Genomic DNA, 19,440 nt, shown 5'->3' with positions numbered 1-19,440 from the left:
CTCCAACATCGGAAATGGATAAGAACATGCCTATCCTCGATGCAAGATAGGCCATCTCTTGTCACTTCAGACAATGACCGTCTAGCTCCAGGATACTCTTACAGCTAAGCTGCCATTACCTGATTAAAAGCATGCCAGAAAGCTTGGGTGGCCTCAGCTACTTGGTCAAGAAATTACAAGACTCGCTCCTTCCATCACCACCTGAACGTCTATTTCTACAATTTTCCTGCTCCGTCACTTTCAACAAGCGATGGACTGCCAACAAATTTATCTATTACCAACTTTCTATTTATTCTTCGTCGTCCTTTTCACCGGAGAGGTTTTCGTACTTGTCTCAGCCTCTAAGCTCTTCCAACATCTCCCCCACATACTAGCATCCTTCGCGGCTTCGCCTATTTCAACACATCAATTTATTCTACACACTACACTCTAATTTTGATGCAGGGCAATAGCTCTGCCGGAGTGCGGTCAGCAAACACTTATCATGATAGGTTGGACTGAGCAGAAGGATGCACGTCAATAAAGCATTTCAGAAAATCTGTTGAAAATTCATATGGCTATATAAACACCCAAGAAGAATTGCCCCACTAATCGTCGTGTTTGCCAGAGAGGGTTTGAAGCAATATGATGTGGATTATATAGAGGCCTGGCCAGCGCCAGCTGCTCGCGTGTTGGCTGTCTTGCTGGTTTCTTTCACGACAGCAGAGCAAGACGATCGTATCTTCTGGACATTGCAACAATGGCACTTCTCGACAGCGTCCCGAGCATCGCGATTCTCGCCATTTCGGCAGTAGTGCTATACTTCGCAACTCATGCCATCTACAATTTGTACTTCCACCCTCTGTGTCAACACCCGGGACCTATTCCCAATGCCATCTCTCCTTTCCCTCGACTTTACTGGAACATCGAAGGTCGTGAGCCTCAGACCGTACTCAAGCTTCATCTCAAATATGGCAACATTGTGCGCGTTGCTCCCAATGAACTTTCTTTCATCACACAGGCCTGGAAGGATATTTACGGGTTCAAGAGACCAGAGCTGAGCAAAGATTGGACCATGTATGCGTTGTCTGAGAACACAAAACGATCCATCATCTTGTCTGGTGCCGATCACGGTAGACAGAGGAAAATGCTGGCACCTGCTTTCAGTGAGAGAGCATTGAAGTTGCAGCAGGGTATGCTGACGACATATACTGGTATGATGGTTGAAAAACTGGAAGAGAGAATGAAAGAGAACAAGAGTGTGGATATGGCCAAAGTTTTCAACTGCGTTACGTGAGTACTCAGGGGAATTGGGGACAAGACAAGGAGAAGATACTGACGACATCCACAGCTTCGACACGATAGCTGATCTCATGTTCGGTGAACCTTTGGGTCTCTGCGAAAACATGGAATACTCGGACTGGCTATCTCAACTTTTCGTCTCCATCTGGTTGGCTGGTGCATCTCGTGCTCTGCAATACTTCCCTCTGCTCTTCCGCCTCGCTACCATGATGATTCCCAAGCATATTCAAGAAACCATCGACTCTTCTTACCAGAACACCGTCGACAAGGTTAACAAACGTCTTGCCATGAAGACTGAACGTCCTGATATGCTGGGTCTCATGCTCAAGCACAAGGAAGAGGGTGCAGAGATGACCATGGACGAGCTGTATGCCAATGCTGATCTATTGATGATCGCTGGTACCGAGACCACTGCAACCAGTTTATCTGGACTGACATGGTATCTGCTAAACAACAAGCCCGTACTTGAGCGTTTGACCAAAGAGGTCAGAGAAGCATTCAACAGTATCGACGACATCACCATGGATTCGCTACCAAGACTACCTGTAAGTCATCTCGACACTTTATTTAGAGTCAGCAGCTGACCCAAAATGCCGTAGTACCTCTCCGCCTGTCTAGAAGAAGGCATGCGAATGTTCCCTGCCGTAGCCGAAGGCATCCGCCGCGTCACCCCCTCCACCGGCGCAACAATCAGCGGTCATTTCATCCCACCAAATGCAAGTCTCGTCCTACCTGACCACTTCCCAACCGTCCTCCCTAACAACCCTCACAGGTCAAAGTCAGCATCCCCCACTACGCAGCCTACCACCACCCCACCAACTTCCACTCCCCCACCACCTTCGCCCCCGAACGCTGGCTCCTCTCTTCCCACCCCCTCTACAACCCCATCTTCGCCTCCGACAAGAAGGAAATCTTGCAACCCTTTTCCGTGGGTCCGAGAAATTGTATAGGCTTGACGTTGGCGTATCATGAGATGAGATTGATCATGGCGAATTTGCTGTGGCATTTCGATGTCGAGTTGAGTGGGGAGTGTGATGAGGGGTGGTTGGATCAGAGTAGTCATTTGGTTTGGGATAAGAAGCCGTTGATGGTTAAGATTTTGGCTAGAGGTAGTGTTGCGTAGAGGTGTGGGTTTGGGTGGTAGGTATAGAATTGGTGGTACAATGTGTATAGTCAGAGGTTGATATGACGAAGACGTCGACGATCAAGTCTTCAGTACTTGGTTTCTCTTCTCTTGGTGTTACACTACTCCTGCTCAAAAGACTTGGCATCCAGAGATTGATAAACAGAAACAACAATCACGGACAACAGCACCCAAAAGCTTTCAAACCGACAACCATCAAACGAACGAGAAAAAGAAAACCCACTCCCAGCATCAGCCCTCCACAACAACCAAACTCCAAGTGTCTCTCTTTCCCCCCTCCTAATACTCAAAACTCCCCACCGTGCCAGCCGTACTCTTGCCTCTAAACGTATCCCCCAACCCCTCTTCCCCCTCCGAATCCACCGGCAACTCTTCTCCGTCCACCTCCCCCTCCACATCATCAGAAATCCTCAATTTAGGCAACGGTGTTCTTCCAGAGAGAATATCATACAAAGAATCCTCACCAACATCTTCTGTTCCCACTTGCCCAACATCTTCAACCCCGATCATACCAGCAGAAAACTGCGGTTTTGCTGGCGAAGAAGAAGAAGCAGGGGCGGAGCCGAAAGGGTAGAGTAAGCACCAACCTCTTTTACGTGTTGTGTGTAGTAAAGTTGTAGGGGTGGTCCAGTGGATATTTGTGATTTCGTTGATGGAGGGTGATGAAGATGTGGAAGAGGACGCCGCAGAGGAAAACGGGTGGGTTATTTGGAGAGGGGCGTTTGTGTCCGGGTTATTGGAGAAAAGGTAGATTTGATTATCTTCTGTGTGTGTGAGGAGGAGACCGGGGGTTGTAGGATGCCAGTGGAGTTTTCTGATTGCGGTGTGGTGGTGGAGGATTGAGAGGGTGTTTTGTTGTTCGTTGGTTTCTGATTGGTCCTCATTGATTGCCTCGTCTTGTGTGGGAGAAGCAAATACGGGGTTAGAAGAAGGTATCTTCCAGATAATCACGGTTTCTGGGAAAGCCTCTAATCTGAAAGCGAGATGTTTTCCGGAGACGTCGAATTTGATGTCCAGAGCTGGAGAGTAGGAGGTTAGGAGTTGAAATGTGCTGTCGTCGCCATTGCCTAGATAGGCCCAGCTACGATCGCCTTTGCCGCTCACTTGTTCGCGGTAAACTGCTGTGATGTCGTCTTCTGCTATCGTCCACGGGTCCAACACGCAGACTGGAGAGAAAGTCGTGGTGGAGAGGAGAGTTATGCTACCATCTGCATTTGCGAGAGCGAGATTGCTTGGTCCCCATGCTTGACGGAGAGGGCCCAATGTATATGTCTCTTCAGCTGGTATAGAGGTCTGAGGTGGATAACTGCGGTAGAAATTGCCATCTGCAGTATAGATGTGTACTGCGGAGTTTGGGGCACTGAGTGATGTGTCCAGTATACTGATCCATTTACCAGAAGGACTCCAAGCCAAATATTGAGCATCTATGGTCGGCAAGGTTATTGTAGTCAGAGGTGTAGTCGAAGAAGGCAAAAGCAAAGACAGTATATCTGTTGCAGAAGTGCGGCACAGCAGGGCAAGTACTGTCTTTGTCAGCCACGCCTTTCCATCAAAACAGAACGAGGAAAGTGAGAAACGTACCTTCGGCCTTTCCTTTGACTCTTCTGATACCCCACGCAGACCTCAGGCTACCGATACCAGTCTTCAACTCGCCGATTTCAGTAACTCGTCCCCTGCCCACCTCGAAAATTCCAACTCTGCCGAACTCCCACACCACAACAACATCCTCACCAAACACATCCACACTAGCGATTCTACCTAGACTGGCGCTTCCGTTTGCGATCTTCACTCTACTAGATGTATTCGCTAGACTGTGCAGTGAAACATAACTGCTGGTCTGGAGGATGATGGATAGCGAACATGGTGTCCAATGGAGTGTAGGAGCTTCGACAGACCGCGTAGTAGGTGTGTTCAAGTGGTCGAGAGGGAATGAACACGCGATGGTCAGACTTGACGTGTAATAGACATAGAGATGATTGGGTGTCAAGCCAGCAATGTAATGGCCATCAGGTGACGGAGATGCATGTGTGGTTGCTACGGTAATATGTTAGTATATATGAGTCCAAAATCTCATTTGCAGCTGTATCCTAAATATCTCGAGAGCGCCAATGCTTTATTCCTCATTTACGCGGATGAGCATCAGGGGTTGAGAGAGTATTCGTCCGCATCTACGACGATGACACCAATCTCCAACCCCCGGCCCTCAACTCGCTTCGGCCTTGCTCATATGGTCATTGTCTCTTGAACAGTGAACACATAACGCCGTGCGGAAAACTTTCGTTCATCTCAATTGTCTTGTTGTTTTCTTTCTCTTGTGGAGGACGTGCGTAGCAGACCATTGTGATGAGAAGAAAATGAACACTCACATTCTATTACTTCGGAGGCATTCATGCTGATTTGTTTGTCTGAGGAGTACACAATTATTATGTTGTCTCTTCGATGAAAAGTTATCGTCACGCAAAGTGTTTGTTGATGGAGAGAGAGATCGAAAGCCCGACTGCGAGAAAGCCTTGCCGAGAAAAGCAGCTCTTGCCGATTTGACAGGGTTACTCTTCGACTTGTTTGAAATGGTTCGATTTGCTCAGAGAAAACATTTGCTCAATACTACATCACGTTCCAAAAATGTACATGTGTAGAAGAAAAATGCATGCTTAGGTAAAACTCAGTATCTAGGGTATAATAACGCCGGCTGCCACAAAACAAATATATAGGTATGCAATGCAATGAATTCCAATTCTCAGCTTTCAGCTCTCAATTCTTGCTGCGTCGCGCGAGCAATGTTGGACTTTGAGAATCTCGTCTTTCCATATCTTGTGAGGTTTTGCCCTCATCTGATTCGTGAATCATGCTAACGAAACCGATCATCGGCTTTCTGCCGCCAAGACCAAGAGTCCTTGGTTTTGAGAGAGTGGGTGATGCCAAAGGAGCAGGTCCCAGTCTAAAGGCTGCCGCTCTTTTCGCTGCGTGCTCTTGCAAAGCCCCTGCAAAGAATGGATCAATGGCTGCACCAGCAGCAGAAGCGGCATCAAGTACAGGGGCGTAGTTGATTACATCAGGTCGTATTGTGTTGATCTTGCCCAGCCCTGTTTGAGAGTCCAAGGCACCAGAAAAGAATGGATTGTCGTCAGGAGTTGCGCTAGAGAAGAAGGGATTATCATCGGGATTTGCTGGTGTGTCTTGTTTGGGTGGAGATTCCACAACTTCCGGGTGAATGTATAATGTGCTGGGTTTTCTTCGTGGAGTGGGTTTCTTGATGGTCGGTGTAGTCTCAGCACTGTTAGGTTTATCTAATATTGACACCTCATCGTGTGTGGAGCAGGAGCCAGGATTTGGTGTGCCGAAGCGTAGGCCGTGGCGCAGGTAGTTGCGGGTTTTGCGGATATCTTTTCGATTGCGTTTATATTCGCGGTAGTCATCAATCTCCTCAGCCGTCGGGTGTTCCAAAACGGGGCCAATCGGTGGCTCTGAAGGTAGACGGTCGAATCTGATGTGGTAGTGGACTGCCTTGGTCTTCGGGTCCTGAATGATTCGCCAGCCGGATACCTTGTACATTCCGTCGTATCTCACACCCGCCCGTGGAGCAAAGAAACTTCGCAGGGTGTGGCTTCTCAATACACGAACAGGTTGTCTCGAGGCAAGCGTTCCAGCGCATAGGCGATATCTTCTAGCATCTCCGGATGTTGATCGGTAAGTAAAGTGAGCCGGATCATCACATTCAAGCTCGTCGCCATCTGCCAGAAGTAGAGCATACGCTTGTTGAAAGCATGTAGTGACGCAACTGTCTGATGAGACGTTGGCGATGATGCCATCATGAAACGCAAACATGGTGTTGATCCACCAGCTGGAAGATGTCAGAACACGAGACGCGCCGTCAACGAGGCATTATACTTACTCTCCTGGCTTGAAACCAAGGGCTCCATTCCGTCGAGCAAAGGTTGGGTTGACCCATGCTGTCTCTTTGCGTGCCCACTTGATAAGAAGTACTTCTCTCTGTAAATCCTCGGGAGTGCTGATTCCATGTAGCCTTCCACCAACGTCGTATAGATTGACCTTGATACTTGATAATGAACCCCACTCCTTCTCCAATTTGAGAATGATTTCCTCGGCCTCATCGATGAGTTTGACCGGCCATCGAGTAGCGCGGCCCGCGATGTCGATAAGCGCTAGGTGGATCCGCGAGTCGCGAATATATTCGAGAGTCAAGTATGATGTGCGTAGCTGTTCGAAGAATTTGAAGAGAACAACAACAGTATCCGGCCGTAGGGTATCCGGACCTTCACGAGCGACAACGGGATCCAGCTCGTCTCTGATCCATGAGGCACGGCCTCTGAGATATTCGAGGTCGAGTAGCGGAGCTTGTTCGATGTGAGGTTGAAGCTTCCAGACAGAAAATTCCGAACGGTTGGTCATTGCATAAAGATGAGAGTGGCATCAGAGAGACAAAACTGGTTCATCGGGTTGTTATGGATGCATGAACAGATGATCGGACGTTGGGAAAGCGCAAGCCGGATGCACTTGACCTGGACGGAGAAACAGCAATGTTGGAACAACAGAAGGCGCCAGGGCATGTATATAGCGAGTGCCTAAAAACTACTGGATTAATCTCGCAAAAAGGACGGCATCGCTTGGATCGGCACAGGTATGATTAAATGATCGGATGATGCAAGCCTGTACTGGGATACACTTTACAACTGTCTCGTAGTTGAATCTGGACGTCAGTCGGCGCGAGATTGAGTTAAACGGCAGTAACAGTTTTGTAAGCAGAGACATAGCAAAAGCTGTTATAAGGAGCATATATAGCAAGCAACATGCATGATCAAGGAGACAGATCGGCTAAAGAAGAAACATCATAAACGAGGGCAGTGGGAGAGCACTGACATGTAAAGTGTCATGGTCGGCGATGTGAGGCTCCGACGGGTTCGCGCTCTCCCGTGTGACTGTGTAAATAGACAATTCCTGCGACATTGAAGGCTGTGTCCGATAAGAGCGTGATGACTGTCAGCGCCCCCTACGAGCCAATGTGTTCCACTCTCGAAAACACTGTGGATTGCTTGGTCCGGACGGCCGTACTCACTGAAGATGCTAAATGTGACAAATTTTGGCCAAGGGGGGCTCTCTTGCCAAGGCTCGCGACGCCCGGAAGAAGCCGTCTTCGCTAGCGCCCACCCAGCGAGTGAGAATTGAGAATTTGCACCGCGCGAAAACTGCTAACCGAGCGACGACTTCTCGACAACCACGCCAACCTCGCCCATTTCCGCCGTTCAACCCTCCCCCTTCACATCGCCAAAATGTCTGACGCCGGAGAGATCGAAGTCGAGCAGCCCCAGGGCTACCCCGTCCTGCCCAAGGAGGTTGCATCCGAGATTGGCAGCGTCAAGCTGTTCAACAAGTGGAGCTACGAGGATGTCGAGATCAGAGATATCTCTTTGACGTGAGTCTGCGCACTCCTCTGCGACAACGGGATGGTCATTGTCAGTCTGGAATGGGAATGGAAAAGGAAGAGCCGGACATTGAAAGAGATGGACATTGGCGCAATCTCGAAAGAGGGTTGGCGCGCAAGAAGCACTCAAGATACCATACCATACCATACAGACTGGCAACAGACGCACCTTCGAGGCAGAGGAAGTATCGGCACGCGCAAGCACTTAGCTGACCCTCATACCTCAGCGACTACATCCAGATCCGTCAGCCCGTCTACCTCCCCCACTCTGCTGGTCGTTACGCCCAGAAGAGATTCCGCAAGGCCCAGTGCCCCATCATTGAGCGTCTCACCAACGCCCTCATGATGAACGGCCGCAACAACGGAAAGAAGATCATGGCCGTCCGCATCGTCGCCCACGCCTTCGAGATCGTGCGTCACTTCTTCCTAGACTCTACACCTTGTCTGGGCCGACTTGTGTCCGCCAGGTCGCTAACAACTACACACAGGTTCACATCATGACCGACCAGAACCCCATCCAGATCGCCGTCGACGCCATCGTCAACTGCGGTCCCCGTGAGGACTCCACCCGTATTGGTTCCGCCGGTACCGTCCGTCGCCAGGCCGTCGATGTCTCTCCCCTCCGCCGTGTCAACCAGGCCATTGCCCTCTTGACCATCGGTGCCCGTGAGGCCGCTTTCCGCAACATCAAGTCTGTTGCCGAGTGCCTTGCTGAGGAGCTCATCAACGCCGCCAAGGGTTCTTCCAACTCCTACGCCATCAAGAAGAAGGACGAGCTCGAGCGTGTCGCCAAGTCCAACCGATAAACGTATCGCCTGGGCAGGCATGCAAGGGAGGGAGAGGACGTGTTGGGTTTTCGAAAAGAACATACAAAGAATGGCAAGCCTTGTCTCTTTTTGCTTCAATGCTGGCTTTGTCACGTTTCTGCTTTCTTCAAAAGGACCAACATTTTTCTCTCTTGAACGTGAGATGAAAAAAACCAACCACCATTCCCCCGGAAAGAGGTGTATCGTTCCCGTGTGATCTAACAGGGCTGGAAAACATGGGCGTTCTTCTTTTTCTTCCTTCTAATGATCTGGTGCTATGCGACAGGGCTAGCTTCATGTCGAGAATGCAAAAGCAAAATCATCAACTTTTTTCTTCATCTCCAAACCAAATCTTGAATCCACGTCGTACATGTCTCATCAATGTAGCCAGCTGACAACCATCCGAACAACTGGTTGCATCCTTTGCACCAAACAAGCATACCAAGCCACGTCGAAGGTCTACTTCCAAATACCACACTAGCTGCGGCGTCTTGTCTCAGCCTCAGGATATGTCGGCTTCCAACAACACTTGACCACAATAGCCTCAGCGTCGCCATTCTCATCGACACAATACAACGTACCATCAGACCTAGCTCTCTTCGCCGCCGACATCTGCTTGTTCCTTTCCAACATCCTTGTCCTTTCCACCGCCTTGACTATACAGTCGAGTTTTGCAACCTCACTCTCATCGGCAAGAACCTCAACATCACCACCATAAGTACAATGGTCCGGTCTTCAATCCCGTTTACGATGATCATCATACTCACTCCATCATTATTGTTGCTGTCATCTCAATCCACCGACAATCTCGCACAGGTTCAGCTGCTGCTACTGACCATTCATGGTAAGTTGACATTAGTACTACACAGTTCTGCAAGAATTCGGGCTGGTCTACCCTCTTACGTGAGATATTGCTGGGTCAGTCTTACTTGGAAAGGTTGGCAAAGGGCATGGTATAGTGATTCATAAGTGCTACCTAGTCTGTCTTTTATTTTCCTTGCTCGATCCATGCCTCGGAGGCCTGATTTGTTGCTTGTTGTAATCGTCGTCTGACCTTTTCTATAGTGTTTCTGATATCTGTGATACTCTTCTGACCCTCACCGCAGTCGTTGTTCGAGACGCATCGAAGAGGCAAAAGCCTACTGTAGCTCGTGAGAAGGTAATTTGAAAAAAAGTCATTACTAGCATTTCGAAGAAAGAAAGAGAGAGAAGCAAAAAAAAAAAGAGTAAAGTAGAAGGAGAACAAAAACACACCAACCCCCCAAAGCCGTTTTCCTATGCCCTCGCAAAAGACCAAAGAAGACCAAGGAAACACAAACGCCATGCTGTAAAAGGACACCAAGCCCAAAAACCATCCCAAACTCAAGAGTCAAGGAGAGAAAGTCATGTACAGGAAAAATGTTCCCTTTCTCAATCAAGGACCACGACTCTTAGATCTCGGGCCCACACTAGCACTCAACCCACCGGCAGGAGGGGCAGACGCATCTCTCCCCAATCTTCTCGGTGTGGCCATACCAGCAGCACCATTACTCCTTGCTCTGCCTCTTCTCTCTCTGATGGCCGCAAGAGCGGCTTCTCTATCAATAGGCGTATTCAAAAAAGCCGGGATATTAGGGTGTAGTGCAGGCGTCGAGCAGGAAATAGTCATTGGTGTTTTTAGAGAGTGGTGAGGGGGTGCGCTGACGGTGCGGGAAGAAGGTAGAGGTGTGCGTGGGGGTTGAAGGAGGGAAGGTTGGGAGTTTTCTTTGTCGCTGGTGGAGGAGGCGTCTTCGGTGTCGTCGTCGTTGAAGTTTATGGGGACGCGGAGGGTTTGTTTCGTGCTTGTTGTTTGAGGTGTTGCGGTGACGGTGTTTTGGGGCGAGTCGTGAGCGATGGGAGTGCTTGTGTGGCTGCGGACTGGTGTTTGGGTTCTGGAGGCTTGGATGTGCTCGGGCTCGGGAGTGTCTTCGACGGCGTAGTCGTTGTGAGTGGACTCGGGTTCTGCTTCGGCCATGGGCTCGTCTTGTTTCTTTTGCGGCGTGTCGATCTCGATCTCGAAGTCATCGAGTAGGTCCTGAGGAGGCTCTTGGGCCCTTGGTGCAGCTTGCTGCTTTGCGAGTAGCTCGACGTGCTTGTCCTTTTGGGCTTGAAGGGCGACAATATGGTCAATCTCCAAGAAAGCAACTAAGTCGTTCGCATCGGCGCGCAGCTTCTTCTCCCAGTCGACTTCTTCTTGTAGCTGCTGTTGCTGTCTCCAGTGTAGCTTCTCGCGCTCCATGTATTCCTTTTGCATCTTGCGCAGTTGATCTTCGTGCTTAACTTTTTGCTGCTTGAAGCGCTCCTTGGCCTTTTCGTACTTTTTCTGTCGAGCTTGGTCAGCCATACGTCGGGCAGAAGGGAAGTGCATTGTACATACCTCGTACTCATCCAGTCGTTGGCGCAAGTCAGTCTTTTCGCGCAGACGCTCTTCAGCCATGTCTCTTTGCTCCCTGAGCTCGTCGCGCAAGCTTGCTGCCTCAGTCTCTGCCTCCTCACGCGCCATCTCGGCTCTCCTCAAAGCAGCTTCCAGTCGTCGTACTGCGCGCTTTGCGCTATCTTCATCCTTGTCCTTGACTTCAAGAGTGGTGAAGCGGTCGACCAGGGCATTAACCGACATGTCGGGGGCACTGTGTGATGAGCCCATGAGGAATTTGAAGGGCGATGTGACTGCGACGTGCATTGTGCCGCCTGATCGTGAAGGCGACGCCATGAGTTTGTGTGGATATTGATGCTGATAGCTAGGTTGGTAGAAAGTGATGTGATGCAGCTAGGCAGTCGAGTATGTACGGTTGCTGTATAGCTCCCAGCGTCACGCTTGTGAGAAATATTGTCCCGCACCCAAGGCCGAATAAACAAAGCCTCCCGCCGTTGCACAGCAACAACAGTGCACAGACCACTCTCCAACATCGTCACCACTCAATTCGATAATCAATCCAATCCAGACTCCGATTATCATACCGTCTTCCCTCCTGGTTTCCTACCGTAGACAGTGTACCTGTTCTCGACATCAGTCATGGTCACGAAAGCTCACGCATCGACGTACGCCTGGTCTTGAATCTGCCATTTTGGATCCTTCATCTCTCGACGCAGTCCAGCAAGAAATACTTCGACCTCTGGTACTGACCATCCAGCCCGAGTCAGAGATGCCATTGTGATGCCCTGTAGTCCCATCTTGAGTTGTTCTGCCTTCCAGTCAGTAGCTTCACATCACCATTGACACATACACTCACCAACATGCCAAAATCCAATGGCTTTGTGTCGCTTCTCTGATGGCCATGTTCCCCATGGCACTGGCCTCACGACTTCTACCGCGTCTTCGAATCCCGCAGCTACAAGCATCTGCCTGAACTTTGATGCGACACGCATATCGAACCCCATCTTCGCTAGAATCTTACCTTGTATGTCAAACCATTCACTGACAAGGGGTGGACCTGGATTGCCCTCAATTGCTGGCATAGGATGTAGGTCAAGTTCTGCTAGTTCGATGTAACCACCGGGTTTGAGCGTTCGATAGGCTTGTTCGAGCATAGACGGCCAGTCTGACACTGACATGAACATGAATCGACAATGCACTAGATCGAATGAGCATGATTGCCATAGCCATTCCTGTTCGAGGTCGTCAACTTCGAATATCAAGTTCGGCGGTACCCAACTCGGCTGGACAGGCGAAATGTCGAACCCGATGACTTCGGCTGATGGATATCTGTCCGCTGCTTGCATGGCCCATATACCCGATCCCGTGCCGACGTCGAGTATCTTATGTGGATGGTCGTCTCCAAAAGGAGCGAGGTGCAGCTCGCCTTCAAGGACCAGCGTCCACATGTGGTGTTTCATGTCTTCACGATCAAGTTCTGTATCGTCATTCGGGAGGAGATACCGGCCGCCTCCCATTGCATGATAGCGTCGTCCATTTTCCCAGTAGTAGTCTTCGGCATTGCTGCGGATAGTACTGCAATAACTCTCAGATACCGAGCTGCCATAATCGCTGGTCGAATTCTATCATCAAGCTTCAGCAGGGCTATCTCGAAACGATGGACCGATGATGAACTCACATCATCCCCGTCTATATCTTGGCCATCTCCTTCTACATCATTAAAACCAGCATCGTGATTGTGCAGTCCATTCGTAGTGTGGTTGCTTGGATCTGTCGAAGGTCCGTTGTCATGTGCATTGCTATCGGCCATATCTTGATTCTTTTTCGCTACCCGACTCCTACTACTTCCTCTATAAAGCCACGGTTATTCTTGGTCTTTTGATGGATCCACTGCTTGAATAGTGTGTTTCGTTGGCTGACTTTGTTTCGAGAGAGGGCTGTGCTGTCATGCAATGATCGCCCGGCTTCTGAATGCCGCGGCAAATTCGGGATGCGTCGCGTTTGACTGAAGAGTGTCGCGTTTCGGTTTTGCCGCGCTGAGGTGTTGAAACACTTTCGTTCTTTCTATTTGAAAGTCAATTGCAAGCAGTTGGCCAAAACCTACGGGTCCGCCGGACTTACAGCCGTCTTTATACCCTCCATATTTTTGGGGCCATCACCCTGGGACACGGCACACAGACGGGTGAGTATGGACAAATGTCCCAAGGAACTGGCCGTACTACGAAGCGCGCTTAGTTGATCGATCAATATCAAGGAGGAGGGGTGATGCAGGGTGCCAACCAAGCATCCAGTGTGCATGAAGAAGCATAACATGATTGGCATTGGCTGTTATGACGGTCGGCTTCTCGCTTGTCTGACATGTGTCACTGCATCGTGCCTTCCGCTCAAGCATGGATTATGCCACCAATCTTCGACGAAACTAGGATTTGTAACCATTCTCCATCAAGGCAAGTGCGAATTATGGAGCTCTCCGCTTCTCTATTGGCTCTTTCTCTGTCAAAGTAACCCACTTGATCTCCAGACCGCCAGTTGTCTCTTAGCACCCATTTTCTTTGCCTTGTTCTTGTCATTCCTTCCTGACTTGCTTCCGCTCCTGTGGGATTGTAACTCTTCTGTCTATCTGCTTCATCACGCGGACACACGTCGTTTAAAGGGAATTGGATACCAACGTTATGGCACCTAATACAGAAATCAAGGATGTCGCACCTGTGCTAATCATTGGGGCTGGTATCGTGCCCCGATCTCGAGACATGGAGCATCCCTGAAAATTTGCTAACCGACGCATGACGGCAGGTGTAACTGGCCTTGCGATTGCACATGGACTTCAGAAAGTAAGTCTCACTCTTACCTTCGCACTACCTCAATACCAGCCATCTCGACTTTTCTATCTCCGACAGACGTGGTCCAAAAGAGGATCTTCTACTCCAAAATCCAGTCATGACATGTCTTCTCCATGAAACTTACACCAAGTCGTAGGCAGGCATCCCATTCAAGATCTTCGACCACGAGCCCAATGCCTCTGCTCGCCCTCGAGAATGGACCATGGGTCTACATTGGGCATTACCCCTCCTCAAATCGCTACTCCCTGACAAGTTGGCTTCGAGGCTATCGGAAGCATATGTCGACTCATCTTTAGATTGGACACAGTCTCCACTTGATCGCATGCGTATGTACAATGGACTGACCGGAGATATCATGAAGGACATCCCGATCAAAGGGCAAATAGTTCGTGTATCGAGGAGAAAGTTGCGAACCTTTTTGACAGAGGGTACTGATGTCAAGGTAATTTCTACTCCGTCTTCTCCTCGTTGAATGGAGACGAAATGATATGCTGACACGGTTTAGTACGGCCACTCACTGACAGACATTCACTACAACGCCGACAACACAATCACCGCCATCTTTGCCAACGGAGCCACAGAGACAGGATCGTTGGTTGTTGGAGCCGATGGCCCTCGCTCAGCGGTTCGTGGTCTTCTTCTCAGTGAGGAAGAAGCTTCCGTCAAGCCTTTGGAAAATGTGATTCACACCAACATCACTTTCTGTCCTCAGGAAAAAGAGAAGGCACTATTCTTGAGGTCTGCTCATCCCGGTAATTTATATGACGACAAGCTGTTGGGATTCAATGCTGATGTCACGTAGCTTGGAGTATATGTTTACATCCAGACTTGTTCTGTATGCTTTCTGGTACGTTTTGCTTCAGTTCTACTAGCGAGACATCATGTTAATTATTCAAACAGTACAAGATACGCCAGCTGAAGACCCCACCACTTGGTCTTTCCAACTCGTCTCCGGGTGGTTGGGCTCATGCTCCTCCTTCCCAACTTCCTCATCTCGCATCACAGAGCTCAAAAGAAGAGGCAACCTCCTCTGCGAACCCTTCAAGTCAGCTTTTGACTGCCTGGATGGAAATCTGGATTGCAGATATGAAGAATTGAGTTGTTGGGAAACCAAAGAATGGGATTGCCAGAACGGAAGAGTCGCTCTAGCCGGTGATGCAGCGCATGCCATGCCACCTCGTAAGTGGTTGATTGCTCCTCACATCGACAACACTAATCGATAACCAGATCGCGGACAAGGACTAAACCATGCAATTCAAGATGCTTATAATCTCGTGGACATCTTGACGAAACACTACGCGCCTGGCTCTACCAGCTCTGATCTATCATCGGAGCTTCAGTCATATGCCAACGAAGTCAGCATACGTGGAGCAGAAGAGGTCAGATTGACCAAGCAAAACGCATACATGGTTTTGGATTGGAAGTTGTTAGAGCAAAGTCCCGTCTTCAAACACGCGTTGGACAGAAGTCCCGTCGTCGACAAGAAAGAAGAGAAGGAGGTCGAGACTGCACAAAATGAAGTCACAGCTATGGCCGGAGCTTGATCGATGCGTAAACAAATGTAAACATCTACTGCTTCACCTTCCCACCGTCGCCATCCTTCCCAACCACCTCAACCACAACTTCCTCCCCCTCAACAACCTCCACCCCCTTCATCTCAACATCAACATCAACATCCAAATCAACATGTCCCACACCATCAAACACCACATCAACCTCCTCCAACGTCATCCCTTTCGTCTCCGGGAAATAAACCCACATAACCCCCACCTCCACAAAACACCACCCGGCCGTGATCAAATAAAACCCCCAACTCGACCACCCCATCGCATAAGGTATTATATACGTATTGAAGAATGCAGCCGTATAGCACAATCCATTATAACTAGCCATTCCGGACGCGCGGAGGGAAAACGACAGCACTTCTAGAGGGTAGAGGTAGGCTAGTGGTGTCCAGACGAGTGAATATGCGCCGTAGAAGAGGAAGATCAGGGCTACTTGGGCGGAAGAGGAGGCGGTGGTGGGGGTGGTGGAGAATTGTTTTGTCAATGCACTGACGATTATAAGCAGTAATGCCATTATTGAGGTTGAGATTACTGTTTTGTTTTGGATATTAGTGTTTGAGTGTTCAGCGTTGGCATACCGATCGGAAGAGGAGGAAGGAGGAGGAGGAGGAGGAGGAGGAGGAGGAGGGAGGGAGGGTAAGGCAGAAGAAAGGGAAAGGAAGGACTTACGGAAAGAAGGACGACGTCCTATCTTTTCACAGACGGAGCTGCCGGCTATGGCGCAGAGGAGATTGAACACACTCAAGCCCAGATTTATAGCTAATTGTGTTTGTACGCCTGTTATACCGATGGTGGTGAGAACGGTGCCTAGATAATAAGTAATGATATTGTTTCCTGAGATCTGACAAAAAGACTAGAAAACAATAAATCAGCATCGACACAAATCCATCTCTCTCTGTTTCGAAGATTTTCAAAAAAAGGAAGATTGTCACTTACTAGACACGGCAGCCACGATACCAAATCTCCATCGATTCGGCCTGGTGGCAATCAAAGCTTTGAACCCGGCTTTTTGCACACTCTTCTCGTACTCCAACGTCTGCACGATTTCATTCAACTCCACTCTTAGCACCTCCGCCCCGACATCTCCATTAGCATGATATTTCACCAACACCTGCTTCGCCTCCTCAAGTCTATCGTTGTAAACCAACCATCTGGGGCTTTCTGGGATAAATGGAAGCACAACCAGACACAGCATAGAGGGTAAAAATTGGAGAAGGGATGGCGCGCGCCAACTCCACGTTGTGGACAGACAACCTCGTCAATGGAACTCATATGGATATGCACAAATATCTCATCTCTGATGTGCTCCGCGACCAGTGGGGCTTCAAAGGTCTATGTATGAGCGATTGGGGAGGCACCAATTCGACAGTTGAGAGTGTATTGGCTGGCTGCGACCTGGAGATGCCTGGCCCAACGCTGCGAAGGGGAGAAAACCTCCTCGGTGCGCTTGAACACAAGGATACTGACGTACTGAAGACGGCGATTAATGCTTCTTGTGCTAGGTTACTGAGTCTAGCAGAAAGGCTAGGCAAACTGGGCCTTTCTGAAACCGACGTTAAGGCCAGCAGACATGCACCTGAATGTTCAACTACTAGTCCGGAGGATGTGGCAACATTAAGAAGGATTGCTGCGAATGGCATAGTTCTGCTTAAAAACGACAGCAATGTACTTCCACTAGATCCTCAAAAGCTCAGTGGCAAGAAAATTGCCTTCGTCGGTCCAAATGCTCTGGTTGGCGCTTCAAATGGTGGTGGAAGTGCAGCCATGAATCCGGGATATCTCACTCATCCGTTCAATTCACTCAAGGTAGCATTGAAGAAATTGGGTATAGAGGCTGAGGTGCACGCTGCACAAGGTTGTCGTACCCACAAATGGCTGCCTCTCCTTTCAACAACTCAGTGGCAGGCGGACGACTCTGAGACCTCGATGCTACGCATTGATTTCTTCGCCTCTCATAACTGCACAGGTGACGTCCTAGAGACGCAGTACCGCAACAACTCAAGTATCGATCTTTTCGACTCTGGACCAGAGAGCCTCAGAGATGGTGGAGAACCATACTCTTTCCGAATGACCTCGATCCTGACTCCAGCGACAGACGGGAATCACACCTTTAGCGTCTCTAGCGTGGGCGGAGCCCGTCTATTTGTGGGAGACGATTTGGTCTTGGACAACAGTGACTGGAACGGCATCGGAGAGACGTTCTATTCGTTCGGAAGTCCAGAGTTACTTTCGAGCATGTCTATGTCGGTAGGACGTAGCTACAAGGTCGTACTTGAAGCATGGTCCAAGACCAACAACGCGGTCAAGACTGATTCGAAAGATGTCGAGCCGATGCACGTTTATGGTGCACAGCCATCGACCAGGCTTGGTTTCCTAGAGGAAGATACATCGACCATCGCAGAAGCTATCACACTCGCAGACAATAGTGACGTTTGCATTGTGGTTCTCGGCCTCAACGATGAGTGGGAGAGCGAAGGCTATGACCGACCATCGATGGGACTTCCGGGCGATCAGGACAAGCTCGTTGAGGACATTCTAGCCTCCACTCGCCATCCAGAGCGTATCATCATTGTCAACCAGTCAGGCTCGCCATTGGAAATGCCATGGGCAGATCGCGCGCATACAATTCTGCAAGCTTGGTATGGAGGACAAGAAGCGGGCAATGCATTGGCAGACGTCTTACTCGGCATCGCAAGACCAAAAGGACGTCTACCCATGACTTGGCCCAAGGCGTACTCAGATCTCCCATTCGCTACCGACAGAGAGAGTTGGCCTGGAGTTGATGACAAAGTCGTTTACAAGGAGGGTAACAAGATAGGATATCGGTGGCACCTCGACGCTGGCGTCGCACCACAATGGTGGTTCGGATTCGGCCTGGACTATACCACGTTCGACTCAACCGTCGTAAGCGTTGTTACTGAGCATGATCGTTGGGACATCTGCGTCCGTATACTGAACATAGGTCTGATGATTGGGGAGGACGTCGTTCAGGTGTACGTGTGGCCGTCGCAGCAGCCAAGAGCAAAGCGTCTTATCGCTTTCGAGCGGACGGAGTCGATCGAGCCACGAGACAGTATCACAGTCAAGCTGCCTGTTCAACTACGCGACGTCGCCGAATGGTCGGAGCAAAAATGGCTGTTGCAGCGCGGTTCGTACGCGATTGGTGTTGGGAAACACGCTGGAGATTCTGAGATGGCCACCAAGTTCATCGATGTGCGGAAGGCTTTATCCTGGGATCCTTGATCGATCTCTCACAATCAGAAAATCGTAAACATCATTCAAGAAAATGCAGGCAATAACGCCTAAAGAACGCGTCCATGGAAAGAGCACCGGAGAAGCCTTGTCTCGCAGACGCGCCGGAATACCGTAAAATCTCGTTTATTACGGCATGCCCTTAAAGCGTCTTTGTCGATCTAAGACTAATTAGCCCCTACTCTTGTAGCCGAGGGCCCTTGTAATAAGAGGCCCTCGCTCAATAGGGCCGTGCTGTTATAGAGGGTAATATAGATAGCTATAGGGTCGACCCTAGTACGTAATATCGGTCTCTTAGTCGACTAAGCGAGGGCGACAAGGAGGTGTTTTAGAAGGTTATTTTAGTGCGCGAATTGGAGGAGGAGGTAGCTCTATATAAGAGGCTTAAATTGCGAGTGTTCCTATTCAAAAATCAGCTTAATTGCCTTCTTAATTTGTTATTATTATTATTTACTATAGTTCTCGCCAAATCCTCCTAAATTGCTGCGCGCGCACTAACTTAGTAGTTAATTCTTTAATACTAATTAAACACGCCTATCTTAGAGCAACCGGTTAGTTTCGTTAGCGGTCTAAGAGCTATAATTAAGCGCCCTCGCGCTAGTCCTAAGAATAAAGCTCTTAAAGAGCGTACTAGCGCATTCTAGAGCCCTATCGTTAATTCGTAGATATCGACCGTAGGTAGAAGCTCTTAAGGCTCTAATGTTAATAGATCTAAAGGCG

General features: G+C 49.5%; 9 protein-coding genes across 9 annotated transcripts; 4 read left to right on the top strand and 5 right to left on the bottom strand.

Annotated features, from left to right (window-relative positions):
- Positions 1 to 739: 739 nt before the first annotated feature.
- On the top strand, positions 740 to 2,404 carry M438DRAFT_398449 (putative cytochrome P450 monooxygenase; the record flags this gene model as incomplete). The annotated part of the gene is made up of 4 exons (XM_029909363.1): positions 740 to 1,272; positions 1,331 to 1,826; positions 1,881 to 2,006; positions 2,054 to 2,404. The coding sequence occupies 4 exons, from the start codon at positions 740 to 742 to the stop codon at positions 2,402 to 2,404; spliced, it is 1,506 nt and encodes a 501-aa protein (XP_029758561.1).
- A 19-nt stretch (positions 2,405 to 2,423) lies between these two features.
- On the bottom strand, positions 2,424 to 4,858 carry M438DRAFT_322324 (uncharacterized protein). The gene is made up of 3 exons (XM_029902954.1): positions 4,792 to 4,858; positions 4,007 to 4,459; positions 2,424 to 3,948 (listed from the first exon to the last, which is right to left on the bottom strand). Exons 1-3 carry the CDS (start codon positions 4,814 to 4,816, stop codon positions 2,705 to 2,707), a joined length of 1,722 nt encoding a protein of 573 aa, XP_029758560.1. The 5' UTR covers positions 4,817 to 4,858; the 3' UTR covers positions 2,424 to 2,704.
- Positions 4,859 to 5,059: 201 nt separating this feature from the next.
- On the bottom strand, positions 5,060 to 6,995 carry M438DRAFT_322323 (uncharacterized protein). Its single transcript, XM_029902953.1, has 2 exons — positions 6,318 to 6,995; positions 5,060 to 6,266 (listed from the first exon to the last, which is right to left on the bottom strand). Exons 1-2 carry the CDS (start codon positions 6,833 to 6,835, stop codon positions 5,177 to 5,179), a joined length of 1,608 nt encoding a protein of 535 aa, XP_029758559.1. The 5' UTR covers positions 6,836 to 6,995; the 3' UTR covers positions 5,060 to 5,176.
- Positions 6,996 to 7,643: 648 nt separating this feature from the next.
- Positions 7,644 to 8,966, top strand: M438DRAFT_347158 (40S ribosomal protein S5). Its single transcript, XM_029905836.1, has 3 exons — positions 7,644 to 7,856; positions 8,093 to 8,276; positions 8,354 to 8,966. The coding sequence occupies exons 1-3, from the start codon at positions 7,714 to 7,716 to the stop codon at positions 8,669 to 8,671; spliced, it is 645 nt and encodes a 214-aa protein (XP_029758558.1). The 5' UTR covers positions 7,644 to 7,713; the 3' UTR covers positions 8,672 to 8,966.
- A 648-nt stretch (positions 8,967 to 9,614) lies between these two features.
- M438DRAFT_366898 (uncharacterized protein) lies at positions 9,615 to 11,498 on the bottom strand. The gene is made up of 2 exons (XM_029907919.1): positions 11,067 to 11,498; positions 9,615 to 11,012 (listed from the first exon to the last, which is right to left on the bottom strand). Exons 1-2 carry the CDS (start codon positions 11,397 to 11,399, stop codon positions 10,086 to 10,088), a joined length of 1,260 nt encoding a protein of 419 aa, XP_029758557.1. The 5' UTR covers positions 11,400 to 11,498; the 3' UTR covers positions 9,615 to 10,085.
- Positions 11,499 to 11,501: 3 nt separating this feature from the next.
- Positions 11,502 to 13,082, bottom strand: M438DRAFT_300354 (S-adenosyl-L-methionine-dependent methyltransferase). The gene is made up of 4 exons (XM_029902066.1): positions 12,742 to 13,082; positions 11,920 to 12,685; positions 11,733 to 11,871; positions 11,502 to 11,684 (listed from the first exon to the last, which is right to left on the bottom strand). The coding sequence occupies exons 1-4, from the start codon at positions 12,871 to 12,873 to the stop codon at positions 11,642 to 11,644; spliced, it is 1,080 nt and encodes a 359-aa protein (XP_029758556.1). The 5' UTR covers positions 12,874 to 13,082; the 3' UTR covers positions 11,502 to 11,641.
- Positions 13,083 to 13,846: 764 nt separating this feature from the next.
- M438DRAFT_356930 (FAD/NAD(P)-binding domain-containing protein) lies at positions 13,847 to 15,447 on the top strand (the record flags this gene model as incomplete). The annotated part of the gene is made up of 6 exons (XM_029907131.1): positions 13,847 to 13,894; positions 14,040 to 14,345; positions 14,409 to 14,655; positions 14,706 to 14,750; positions 14,804 to 15,082; positions 15,131 to 15,447. 6 exons carry the CDS (start codon positions 13,847 to 13,849, stop codon positions 15,445 to 15,447), a joined length of 1,242 nt encoding a protein of 413 aa, XP_029758555.1.
- Positions 15,448 to 15,472: 25 nt separating this feature from the next.
- On the bottom strand, positions 15,473 to 16,717 carry M438DRAFT_277835 (MFS general substrate transporter; the record flags this gene model as incomplete). The annotated part of the gene is made up of 3 exons (XM_029900953.1): positions 15,473 to 15,999; positions 16,138 to 16,321; positions 16,412 to 16,717. Coding segments are annotated over 3 exons (1,017 nt in total), but the record flags the coding sequence as incomplete, so codon positions are not given.
- On the top strand, positions 16,687 to 18,711 carry M438DRAFT_277816 (uncharacterized protein; the record flags this gene model as incomplete). The annotated part of the gene is made up of 1 exon (XM_029900952.1): positions 16,687 to 18,711. One exon carries the CDS (start codon positions 16,687 to 16,689, stop codon positions 18,709 to 18,711), a length of 2,025 nt encoding a protein of 674 aa, XP_029758553.1.
- Between the last annotated feature and the right edge of the window lie 729 nt (positions 18,712 to 19,440).

The sequence above is a fragment of the Aureobasidium pullulans genome, assembly GCF_000721785.1.
Source record: "Aureobasidium pullulans EXF-150 unplaced genomic scaffold scaffold_14, whole genome shotgun sequence".
Lineage (NCBI taxonomy): Eukaryota > Fungi > Ascomycota > Dothideomycetes > Dothideales > Saccotheciaceae > Aureobasidium > Aureobasidium pullulans.
The sequence above is the reverse complement of the archived record's forward strand: the minus strand, read 5'-3'. Positions and strand labels throughout refer to the sequence as shown.